Source organism: Limulus polyphemus, unplaced genomic scaffold (assembly GCF_000517525.1).
Source record: "Limulus polyphemus unplaced genomic scaffold, Limulus_polyphemus-2.1.2 Scaffold1618, whole genome shotgun sequence".
NCBI classification, from domain to species: domain Eukaryota; kingdom Metazoa; phylum Arthropoda; class Merostomata; order Xiphosura; family Limulidae; genus Limulus; species Limulus polyphemus.
In genome coordinates this window covers 88,779-102,442 of record NW_013667228.1, presented here as the reverse complement: position 1 = coordinate 102,442, position 13,664 = coordinate 88,779, and the positions used below count along the sequence as shown (strand labels likewise).

The window sequence follows — 13,664 nt, the reverse complement described above, 5'->3', positions numbered from 1 at the left end:
TGAATGTAGTTAACCTAAACTTACGTCAAAGATAATAAATGATCAGTAAGAGCAATAAAAAGGGTGTGGGGGTTGTTGAGACATTAATATTTTACGAGTTAATTTGATTAGAAGATATGTATGTGGGAGCTTGAAATCCACGAGTCTCACACCACCTTCCGAGTCCTTCAGCACTAGATAAGTTAACGGTCTGATGATTGGTTCTTGCTGGATTATCATATTATTGAAATACAATGGAAAGCAATATTGTTTACGACATACTACCACCTATAAACAATACTAATAATATAAACTATCAACCTAGACCCCTGGTAATAAAAACTCTTACTTTACCTCCCCAGTGAAGTATTTATACACCGTAGCTCAGTATTTGTGTTATGTCACATGCTTATAATAACTAACATAACTGTACGTCACAATCCAATCAAGAATAAACATCTTGTATATACCATGTGACTTTTGCGCTACATCAAACACTGTAGTTCAAGATAGAAAAGTAACTGAACGAAACGTAAGTAGAAAACCAGTCAGTTATCATTAATATAAGTTATTAGTGTGTAATATGATAATAATTATGTGCTAAGAGACGTGTATATTTGAAGGAAACGATAGTGTTAACCTATTAATTCCTCATAAGTTCCATCAATGAACTGAAACATGCATCGCTGTTTCAAATTCTGTGTCTTGGAAAAACAAAAACGTAAAACTTGTGTAAAAGTACTGTAGTATAAAGCAACATACAAATATTGTCCACTAAGGCTTATTTGGAAAATTAGCATAATAATGATAGAATAAAAACACGACTTTCTTTTAATAAAATTTAATGTATACATGTTATGATTATTAAGATGCCAACTTTTTGCCTGACATAATTTCAAGTTGAGTTCGTTCAAAGCTACGTACTGTGGGTGGGCCCATTACGAAACATGCTCACGCGAAAACCTGCCCCTTAAAAGCGTGGTTAAAAATAAGATAAAATAATAATAATAGGGTATTAATTTGTAATATATTTTCAAAATTATTAGATTTGTAACTTACTACAGCGTTATTCACATTTTCGTACCCCCTGAAAGATTTGGAGCACCCCCACTCCCAGGGGACGCGCCCCAGCATTTAAGTGACGATGTTCCGAGTCATTTTTGGAAGGAAAAGGTGTTGGATTTTTAAGGTTGGGCCTTTTTTCATAGGGTCCGTCGAATTTCCACAAATAACATTTCTCCTGGGCCTTATGAAGGCCATATTGAAATCGTAACCTATTTAGTATGCTCTTTAACGGAGTACATTTTTATAATATTTGTCTAATAAATATTGTAAAAGTTAAAACTTCCGGATAGAATCATCATAATCTCGTCTAAGACAGTGAAAAATAAAATATATATTTCGTATTTTTAATTTACTTTGTTACCTTAATTAATAAAATGCTTGAGCCATGCAAATTTTATATTTTGATTGTTTGGTGAAAATTGATTAATAGATTTACAATTGGAATTCATCACAACATTCTCCCAGTAGAACAGCGGTATGAGTGCGGACTTACAACGCTAGAAACCGGGTTTTCTATACCCTTGGTGGGCAGAGCACAGATAGCCCATTGTATAGCTTTATGATTAACTTCAAACAAACAAATCATCACAACATTAAAAGATTGGCAGCACTGTTGGCGATAACTATGTGGACGAAATGGGCAAAAATAATGTTTTGCGAGTGTCAAAGTCTGCGAGTTCGACACCGATGAAACTGAAAGCACTGATCTTTATTCTGAACTGGATTGTGTATTAGCTAGTGTCACTGTATTAACTGACATTTGACACCGAGCAGCAGCCATGTTGTTGGTCGTTAATTAAACTGTCTAGTGTAACCGCGTTAGTTAATAATGACAAGGATATCTATGTAGCGGTTGAATGCTTTGTGATCATTTCATTCTTTCAGTTTGGCGGCCTCAGTTTTTACAGTATTTCTTGTCACGTCACTTTGTATACATTAATTTATATAATACTTCTTTAGTTTGTATAGTTACTATGAAAACAAGAAAAGAAAACTATGTAACTTGCAGAAATACTTGTTTGTAGAATTGGTATTGTAAAGTTAAAAATAAAGATAGTAACTGACAATATCGTGGAGAACTAAATCATATTTATTATGGACTACTATATTAACATTGATAATAAAATTACAAATTTGGGTATAAGTTTATATAAGTCTATGGTAAAGTAGAAAGTACAGTATAATTTATAAACACAAGCGCTCTTCCTCATGTTCTAAGCTGGTAGTGGTACGATCTGACGAAGAGCGATAGCTCGAAAGGTCATCCTCTTAAAATAAATATATACACAAAAAAAAAAAACGATTGTTTAACCTATTATTTATTTACGATATGTACTAAATTAGGTAAGATATAGTACAATCTATGCATTTATTATCGCATTCCCAACTTGTATAGGCCTGGCATGGCCAAGTGGTTAGGGCGCTCGACTCACAATCTGACGGTCGCGGGTTCGAATCACATCCCACCAAACATGCTCGCCCTTTCAGCTTTAGGGGCGTTATAATGTACAGTCAATCCCACTAATCGTTGGTAAAAGAGTAGCTCAAGAGTTGGCGGTGGGTGGTGATGACTAGCTGCTTTATTTCAATAAATTTGGGGCAGCTAGCACAGATAGCCCTCGTGTAGCTTTGCACGAAAATCAAAGAAAACAAACACAACTTAAGATAATTAGTTGATAAATATGCTAAAAAAATTCGAAAAGTTGTAAAGCAGCACCTTATACATCTTGTATGTTGCACAAACATTTTTATACTCCATATAATTCCAAACTACTAAAGTGTAAATAAAATTAGCTATTAAAGGTTTTTATCTCTTGCATATTGTTGTTTCACAAGGCAATGTATTCATATTTCTATATAACATGTAATTAAACACTTTATTAAACTAAACAAGGTTATTTGTTGTACAGATATGTGCCTATCTAAACTAGAGAGAACAAAAATTCAAAACTACTACTTTCGAAACAGCAATCTATATTCCAAGGCTAATTGTACTTGCTTGAGGAAGTTCACCATTCATTAACTAATGGAATTTTTCAAAACTTTGTTGCACATGGCATACCTTGATTACCCTTTACCAAATCACATCTTTTTTTTTTCTTTGTTGTAAAATTTACAGGTTTCTAGAATTTTCACCTGTCAAGACCTCTAAACAATCTGTACATACATTATATTTTTGTGCCATTGTGACTCCATAATCAGCCATGCATTCTGCAACTGCTTCCTTTTGTTAAAGTTCATGTATATTAGTAATCATTGTTATCCTGTATTGGCTCACATATTTCTAGAACATATGTACATATCAAACAAATGTCTAAAGCATCAGCAGAAACACTAGAAAGTGCCATGTGATCTTTTGTGACATGAAAAATTGATGTTTCATTCTCGGTAGTGGTTTCTTTCTTTTATTTCATAATGTATGAGCAGTTTATATATATATACACATATATATGCAGCTATGAAATGTGGAATAGTAGGGTTGTTATTGCAACTGCAAGATAAACTAAAAGTAGCAAAAAAAGTTCTAAGTGAACCTTGGTTAATTTATATGTCAAACGATACTTCAAAGAGGGTGATGATGATGACACTGAAAATTTATGTTATTACTGCACAGATTGCAGTTAGAAACCCATTAAATGATGCTTTATGTTGAGTTGCAGTCTGTTAATTAAAAAAATAAAATTTTCTGTTTATTTTTACTACAAAAAGTTTCCAAAATGACTTGCTGGAAATTTTCACTTGACTCTTGTAATTTTTAGCCAATGGATTTTTGGAGTTGAACAAATCAGTCTATCAAATGTTTTTATAAATTTAACTGTAGGCTCACTTCCCTTAAATTTAAGTAAGTTCAAGTCTTTCTTTCAAAATTCTATTGCATCTATCACACATGAACTTAATGTTTGTTCTGTAAAGTTAACTTTCTTTTCTGCTTCTACCATTGAATGTGCTATGATCTTAATTTATTTCATAGGTGCAATTTGTGCAAGTCAGTAATGAACTACCATTTAATATATTCACAATCTCCATTTTTAAAATTTTCTCATGGGAAAAAGTGTTTGGAATAATCTTTAGTGTGTAACATATATCAAGTATAACATAAAGTTTGCCTTTTTCATTGCTGTGGTGGAACACGGAGAAGTGGCAACTTGGACCATCATGAAAAAGTGCCACGGTTTCAGTCTTAACATCTTACATTTTCTTAAGGCATATTCTCACCAGATTTCTTCATTCTTGTCTTGTCATGCCATTAATAAAGAAGTTTTGAACAGGCACCTTCTAGTTGTTGTTTAGAGAAACAATTGTAAACACCAATACTTTCTGTATCTGTACCAACATCAATGTAACCAAAAAATTTATTTCTATCCCACTCCACACATTTTCTTGTGGCTACTTCATGTAGCATTAAAGCAGAAATTGCTACTGGTTTCTTCTTTTACTTTTTTGCCACTTGTTGTAATGCATTAAATGCTTTTTGTGTAAAGCCTGGTGTCCTATTAAATGTTTTGATATCACATTCAAATAACAGATTAATGTGATGGAGCAAGAGTGAAAGTACATCATACAAAATTGTAGGCTTTGGTGAAGTAAAACTGTAGTGTAAAGGTAAAAGACTGCAAAAATGTAGGATATGCTTTGAGAGTCTATTTCTTTTTCCAGTTAATATGCAATGCTTTTTTAAAGGTTTCTAAAATTTATTGTTCAACATATGAAAACCATTGGTGGATATTAAATTTTCTTTTTTTAAATCTTGCACAATCACAATGAAATAACAGTTTGCTTCAAACATATTTTCTTTTGTTATGAAAATTTTACTTTTTTCATAGCTGTGGTCAAATGATCAACTGTTTTGTCCATTTTTTCTTATGGTTGCAATATTATCACTCACAGGGCAGCTATAATCTACAAGTATATGATCTTTAGTATTGCTCTGTACATTGTTGTACTGCAGGTATCTGTAACAACATTTTAAGGTGTGCTTGAATTGACGTACTTTCGACTATTGGATATCAAAGCTGAGACCTCCTAATCTCCTAATCATGCTAACCCAAAGCTTAACAAACTTGAATTAATAAAAACAATATAATGACAATATTTTGATTACATGGATATTTGGAGAATGAAAAATAATAATAATAATCTTACACCCTAATTTTCTTAGTTGATTATTTTTAAGTCATGAGACTAATAGATTAAGTTGAACAACTTGAATTAATCCAAAATAATAGTAAGAAGTCATAACATCAATATTCTTTGATTACTTGGATGGTTGGAATAATTTAGAATAGTAATAATCAAAAACCCTGTTTTCGATTAGTTGATTAGTCTAATGACATAAATCGATTCAGTCATTTCTGTTAGCTGATTATTTTATGTGACTTTCATTAAATTTAATTAATTGATCAACTCTACTAGTTAATGATATGCTCATCCAGCTTTTACTTTTTCCCTAGTAATCCTAGCTACATCTGTAAAAAACAAAGCAAAAATATAACTTTACCAGTGATTGCACAGCATACTGAAATAAAAAACAGTATGCTATTTTCTATACAAGACACCTCATGAAAAAATAAGCAACATAAATCCTAGTTAGTAGATTCACAAATGTAATCACAAACTGAAGTATTGCATTATTAGATTTTTTAAAGCTAATCCTAAGTAATGCACATCAAAGTTAATAAAAGAAACTTTTTGTTCTGAAGGGTTATTAATTGCATGTAACAAATGTCTCCTAACAACTTTAGGACAAAATGAATTACCTATAACCCAAATTTTATAAAACAAATGTTTGACTTTTCTTCAGTAGGTTTCTCTGGCAGTATTTTAAGCTCTTGTATATTTGAGAACTAAGAAGAAAAGACAGTTTATTGATTACATCTAAACAACCATTCCGTTTTTTAAAGTTATTTTGATAAGGGACCGGAATACAATCATTAGTTATACTATTATTTATTCTACCATGATTGTAATCAGGCACTTTTTGTTTTACAAATATCTAGATCTTACTGTGTATGAATATGAATTGTGCAGTTCTAAGTTTTTACTTTATTGCAACTTGTTTGTTACCATATATTACAATGTTTTGGTTCATATGTATTTATGAATATTTGATTTCTTACACCATGCTAGTATATTATTTATATGACTTAATTTATTGCTTTTTCAAAATTAGGAGTTTTATCACTTGAATTTGTTTCAATTTCCCATATGATATTGAATAATAATGATTTGAATGTACTGAGGAATACAACAAAAATTAAATTTAACCCATTCACTACAGCTGTCATGGATACAGGTTGGAGTTTTTCTTCTGTAAATTGCAAATGTGCTATATATGGGATTAATTTTTATATATCCTGTGTGGACTGGTGAGGGGTATCTATGAATATTGAAGCACTCTTCATCCACCCAAGCATTGTTACCAAACAATAGACCAATAATTTTTGTCTTTTCCCATCATTATCCCTCTCAATATCAACAAAATCTCATATACAGCACAGCTTCAGTGTACAGAAGAAAAAAGTCCAACCCTTAAAAGTGACGGCTGCAGTGAATGTGTAAATTAGGGGCTGAGACCAGGAATTTTACAAAATATTGTTCTTCCTGTTAAGTAAAGTTTTTAAATTATATTTGATGAGAGGAACATCTCAGGTATCTGAAACTTCTGGATTATCTTGCACAATAACACAACAGACAATTTTGGTATCCTCCCATTATTATAAAACTAGAGTATTTTTATCAGACTGAGGAAGACAGAGTGGATTTAAGTACTTGATATATTATGTTCCAATGCATGTCTATTATCTTTAGAAACTGTTACATATAAAGTTGTGGCCAAAGTTTATTTTTATATACTAGTCACAGAATAAATATGAGGTGCAAGGGGGAGGCAACTACTATTCTCATTCCCAGGCCTGACCATATTTGATGGTTAACACTCTTGCCTTGCCAGAATTTTTTTAACATTATAATAAATTCAAGGATTTTTCACAATACATTTATTTAGTCTTTACTGATATTAAATTTGCATTAATGTCAAATGACTCTATGCAATTTATATTATTTGTTCCAACCAATTTGGGAATGGGGTGCAACAGCCAACATTATTTTGGTATTTATTTTATGGAAAACTAGTGTATCTGTAGCTTAGGACTGTAACAATATAATGATTCAGACTAATATGTATGTATAAATTCTTTGCACTTTTTGTCATAATATTAGGCTTTAATAATGTAATTTTTTTCTTTTTTTTTTGCATTTGTATTACAATGAAGTATCATGTAAAATTTTTGAAGCAAATGTAGGCAGCTGCATGAATTTATTTGACTAGACTCAGGAGCTCTTTAGTAGCAGGTAATAAGTGCATAATCTATCTCATCATCTGAAGATTAGTCATTAACTGATACAGTTAGGCTACACAGTCTACACTTCATAACATTCTTGATCTCTAAAGACTAGAAAGCAATGACATTTTGATTTTATGTTTTAATATAAAGACTTAACATCTATTCACTTAATATAACATCACTAAATCTGTTGGAAAATTATTCCAAACAATTTATAATTTCTCAGCTATATTTAAGTGAAACATGAGTCACCTAACTCTACTTACCATTTGTTCCTATGTAATAAGGCTCACGTGTATGTCTAATTTCAGCAACTTTTACTTTTTACTCTAATTCTACATTTCTAGCACTAAAATTGAGACAACATTTGCAAAACTATGTATTTTCATAATCTAATATATATTTCCATAACATAATAATGATAATTTGTCTCCTAGCTTTATTTAAAAACAAATTAAAAATGATGAACCCTACCTCGAATTTATATAAAATTTATGTTACATGCCACACTAGTGTGTACAAAAAGGCATCCTAAGAAATACCAACAGCAGCTTATTGTAACTATTTGGTATTTGTTTGTAAAGGAAGTAACAAGGTGTTATGCACACGATTGTCATCTGTATCTCAACATAGAATACAAGTTCTAACGGAGTTACAATCACCCTGGATGTGTTACACTGTCCAAAATACACTACTTGTATGGTCATAGGGTGGGTGCACAACAGTGCCAGTTATGTTGTTGCCAAGAGAATCAAGAGATACATTTTCTGACAGCTGACATGTTCCCCTTCTCAAATATAAGGTCAAAAATTGTACTACAAGGCCTTTAAGGTTCCACTCAGTTTTACAGATTTGTGGCTCCTGGACTGGCCTGTCATCAAGTTCCCTTATCTTTTTTTTTTCTTATAAAACTATCCTATTACTTAGCCTAACTAATTACTAGGTAATACAAGGAAAAGTTTCAAGAATATTTCTTTTTATCTTCAACTACAGTCTTAACCAAATAATGGCATACCACTGTGTGGGACAAAAAAGCAGAAAAGGTAGTAAAATAATTTAGGCCATAAAACCATTAGAAGCAATTGCTTCATCCCTTCTTCAACCTTTTAAGATGAGGGAAGTTTAAGTAAAGACCTGGCTACTTTATTGCTATTTTAACTGTATCACTTTGTGTTGTAATCACCAGTTGTAACTGTTGGGGTAAGAAACTAATCAACAATATATCCTTAAGCTATAAGAAGAGAAAGCAGATTCTGTACTTTATACTTTTTTCTCCTTTCTCAGACTCATTCTTCCAGACAGAAGAAGAAGACTTAGAAATGTGCCTGTAGTTTCTTGGTTCCTTTCAATCATGTGTGGTAAGGAAAAGGTTTTTATTTTGACAGTATAATATTTTAAAGTCACCTTTTTTTTAAAACTGTTACTTATATTAAAAAAAAAGGTAGTACTTCTTAAGGGTGGTAGCCTAGCAAGATCCCAAAAGAAGTTGAAAATTAATTGCATTTAATCTACACATCCAAAATATCAGAAAATCTGTTAAGTACGTAGTTAACAAAGTTAAATTGTACATTTAGTATCTTGTTTAAGGTTTTCTGATTGTTTTGAATTCTCATGTTATCTGCATTTTAGTATTTTAAATATGAAAAAAAAATTGTTAGTGTGATGTTTGTTAGAATTAATTTATTTTTCAAACATAAGTTACCTTGGCAAAGAAAGATTTATTTTTTAATTAAGATTAAAATCACAAAGTTAATATTTATTATAATTTATTTTTAAGAACTTTTTGTTTTAATTTATAGGACAAACAATTTATTCATTATCCTAAGCTTTACAATTTTTCATAATCTGTCTGTTCTATGGATGTTTTAAGTTTTTATATGCAGTATTTTTCAATTTGTTATAGCTAAGCTGTTATGCATTTTAAAGCCATGACTGTATAATGTACATTCAGTAATCATGATGGAACTGTAATTGGTGATTCTCAAATATAGTCATTACAATTAGTAAATATTTTAAACTCTTCCTTTTATGTGTTATACACAAAAGAAAGTTTTCTTTTATAACTCTTTCCAAATGTATATCTGTGTTTTTTATATTAAGTTTTTCTTTATATTCCATACTTCACATGTTTTAAGGGTGAATTAGGTAAATGATTACTGTTGAATATTTATACGAATTTAAACCAAAACTGTAATGAGAAGTAGCCTTTTAAACTAATAATCATGGCTAGTAGTGGAAATAGCAGTAAGTACTTGTACATTGTTCAGTCAACTAAAATTATTGGGTGAATTAATAAATATATAACCTTGTTCATACTTACAGGCATTAAATTTAATGTAATATAGGGTTATGTACTTCAAAAATTTCAAATTTTATCTTAAGTATTGTAAATGGTAATTTTTACCCTTTTGTAGTCTGGTTTTTGTTTCTGTAGTGTTCATGTTTTTTTTTTCATTTTGTTATTAAAATATGTTCTTTCATTGTAGTCTGGTTCTTGTTTCTGTAGTATTCATGTTTTCTCCATTTTATTGTGAAAATGTGTTCTTTCTTTAGAAAGAGAAACTTCTATTATGGTGGTGTTTTCTGTGTACTGTAAAAAAAGATGAAACTAATATATTTGCAGTGGATTGAGGGATTTTGTTTGCTATTTTTTCCTTACAATAGTTTTTTGGAAAAGTTGAAAGTTTATTCAACAAAAAAAAGCAAAATAAAATAAGTAATTGTAAATCACAATACACATAATGAGAATAATAATGCTAACCATTTATATTAAAACACTACAATGTTATATCTACTGTTTGGCTGAATAATGTCTAAGCAGAGAAGCAGATCTTAATGAAAGGTTCAGACATACCACTTGTAATCTTAAACTCAATTAATAAATAAAAAAGGACAATTAGGTTAAACCAGACAAAAATGATAAAAGTTAGTAGTATATTAACATAGCATAAGTATCGTTTATAAATTAGCATGTAGAACTAATATATTTGTGAAACAATGTATTTTACTACACATTTCAAAATTTGTAGAGATTTCGAATTTCAAACAGTTTTATTCAAATTATCCTAACTTGTGATTTTACAAAGAAGCAACTTTTTTTTTTCTTATTTGTATTGAATTTAAACTTGATAGCATATTTTTTGTTACAGATTGTATAATATACTTATTAACATACTTGTAATAAAGGATTTGAATGTTAACTAGTTCTTCAAGTTAATTAATTATCTTGTATGACATGGTTCACATAGCGTTCTTGAAATCTGGAAATGTTTTATAATTTCGTTTTGATAATTTCCCAATTCTGGAAATATTCAGGAATCTTTTGAAAATTCGTTAAGTATACATAGAATTAATAAAAATATTTTCTTTGTTTAACAAAGTTATTGTTTCTGCTTAGCTTATTAGTTCCCTTAGTATCATTGGCGGATTACAGAAAGTTGTATTTAACAGCGCTTTTTTTTATAGCTAAGCCTCGTCGTTTGATAGGTAGGTTGTTATCGATGTGTCTGTGTTAGGAAACTTAAATTATAGCATGAAATAGGAAACATCTAAAAATTTAATGCCATAAATGAAATAAATATGCTCAAAACAAAGTTGTTACAATTTTGCCTTGGATATCATTTGTACTGCTGTGTTTAATCTGTAATGTTTATGACTAAAACTTTCGTAGTTGTTGAAGCACGGGCAGATCAAACTTTAAATTTAAAAGTAAACAAACTGACACTGACAATTTTCACTGTTACGAGACTTGTGTAACTTGTGTTGAATTAGCAGTAAAGTACATAACTAGATAATTCAAGCATTTGACAACTCATCTTGTTATAAATAGTTTTAAGATGCCAAATATATATTAAATTAACAACTTTTATAACATAAACTTCGAGTTTATTGGAAGTTAGAAGGATGTAAATACACTACACTTCACCAGATTGACCTGGCATCTTCGGGTGATTGATATACAATGATTTGATTGTTTATTGATAAGCAAGAACAGCGAAGAAGCTACATAATGGGTACCGAAATCCGATGTTTAGTATCGTAAACCTACTGACTTACCGCTGAGCCATTGGGGTGCAAAATGATCTGTCTCCTGTCTGGTTTTACTTTTAGGCCTATTGAGAGACCTGGGAATATCAGGTGTATATTAGATATTTTTCTCCCTCCTCAGTTCTTGATTAAAGCGATTATAATTTCTATTTGTATATCTGGGAAAACACTAATTTCATTACACATGAGGATCAGGATATGCACCCAACAGTCCGAGTATTCGCTCTGACCATGCTCAAGGCCGTGGCTATATGTGTAATACAAGTAGTATTCACACTGAAGCCATCAGTATCATCACTTCATTTGTTTGCGCTAAGTCCTGCACATCGCAAGCAGTTCCAATGATAATACATAATTTTCACTAGTTGAAATTGCTAGATGTGTGTATTGCAAATAGGTGTTCATTATTATACTTACTAGCTGGCGTACTCGTCAACAAATAACGGGTTGGAGTTCTGTAAAAAAAAAACTGGGAGCTCTGGCCTTCCTTCTGCGAGCTTTGTTCACCAAATTTCTCCTATGATCATAAAGGGAAAAACAATCACACTCTGAGAAAATAACAAATTTCAAGTACACTGTAAAAAATCTACAAGAATGATGCAACTTAAATTAAAAATGACATTCACTGAATGTTACATGCACACACACACACACACACACACACACACAAAATGGCAACTGACTTTTATATATATTAGATAGTAATATGTAGAAAAACAGTAGTATCAACGTCAAAGTTCATGACTTTTATATTAATTCATGAAAACCACATTAGTCTTTTTATTTACTTTTAAGTTTATTCTCCATATTAAGACTATATCCAGAATGTTTACGTTATTTCTAATGTTAAAAAGCGTACTTAAAAATTTGAAAAGTTTTAAGCATTTTAGTTAATGCTGCATAATATATTTTGAAATGTATTTTGCATTCCTATTTTTCTTTTCATGTTGTAATAAAATATGCAAGTACTCTTTAAATGTTAATTTTTTATTGTGTAATTTGAATACTATGCATTCACACTTATATACATATAACTAAATATTAGCAAACTTAATAACAGTTAGTAATAGTAATGTCTAATTAATAATTAGTAATACTAATAGTATGTATAATTTAAACAGTAGGTCTAATATATAAACGTAACGAAAGACCTAGCTGAAACACTACTTCATTAAAATCAGTATTTCCAAACCTTTTTCGCCGCAGCACACCTCCTTTTATCGCATCGTTTCAGCATCGTGCTTTAGGTCTTTGTGTAAACCTGGGAGGGGAGGGTACTCCTTATACCTCTTCCTCCCTTCTGAACTGTTGTTAATTTTTGGCTTGAATATGGTAATTTACGTGCTAGTATTGCATTTCACTTGTAGTTTCTGATACTCTTTCCTTTTCAGGGCCATGTCCATGAATTTTGTCGGATTTATTGTATTAGATAGTATGGATATGGATGATTTGTTTGCTTTTTAGCCCTGTGTAATTTTTTTTTCTGCGGGGTTTTTATTATTGGGTTTACTAATAGTTGTATTATGTAAGGTAGTAATGGTGTGAAGTGTTGTTTGGCTATTTTTATGAGTAATGTGATTTTGTGGGTTTCGGTATTGTGTGACGAATTCAAAGAAAGTATTTTTGGCTGCATCTGTAGTTAAGTTAACTGATTGTTCATGACTTGTTTCGATTGTATGTTGTTCCTGTTTAGTAATGCTTGTGGGTTGAGGTTGAGTTTGCTTCATTTGTTTATGTGTTTCTTGATTTTGTATTTATGCGGCCTGTACATATGTGTAAAAAATAGTGCGTACGTTAATGGTTCTGGTTTCTGTAGTTTTTAGTGTTGGCAATAGAGCTGTTTTTCTCGGAATCTGAGTGTGTGTTTCATTTGAAATTGTTTTGTATATAAAGGATTCATGTTCTGATGTCCTTATGCTTAGGACATCCCTCGTAGTTTACTGTATGTTGCTGCTGGCAGTTACAGTATTTTGGTTCTGTGTGTTCTTTAGGGCAATCTGAATTTCTGTGCTCTCCCCCACAACCCACACAGTGTGTAAGAACTTTACATGCTGCCTCTACATGTCCATATCATTGACAGTTGTATCATTGGGTTACAACGACTGCCGGCGTTTTTTGTGTTTTCAACTCTGAATCTCTGATGCTAGGAACGATATCTTCCGATATCATGCTCTGTACACTGAGTGGTCACAAGGAAATTGACACATAATTTTTCGCCATTTAACTGAT

The 13,664-nt window shown here is 31.0% G+C and overlaps 1 protein-coding gene across 1 annotated transcript in view; it reads left to right on the top strand.

Moving 5' to 3' along the window:
* The first annotated feature begins 451 nt into the window (after positions 1–451).
* LOC106464312 (polycomb protein Scm-like) overlaps positions 452–13,664 on the top strand; it is a 100,210-nt gene continuing 86,997 nt past the window's right edge. Inside the window, exons 1-2 of the mRNA XM_022392012.1 lie at positions 452–511; positions 8,673–8,746. Coding sequence (XP_022247720.1) covers positions 8,740–8,746 — 7 coding nt within the window. The 5' untranslated portion in view covers positions 452–511; positions 8,673–8,739. The remainder of the gene's footprint in view (positions 512–8,672; positions 8,747–13,664) is intronic.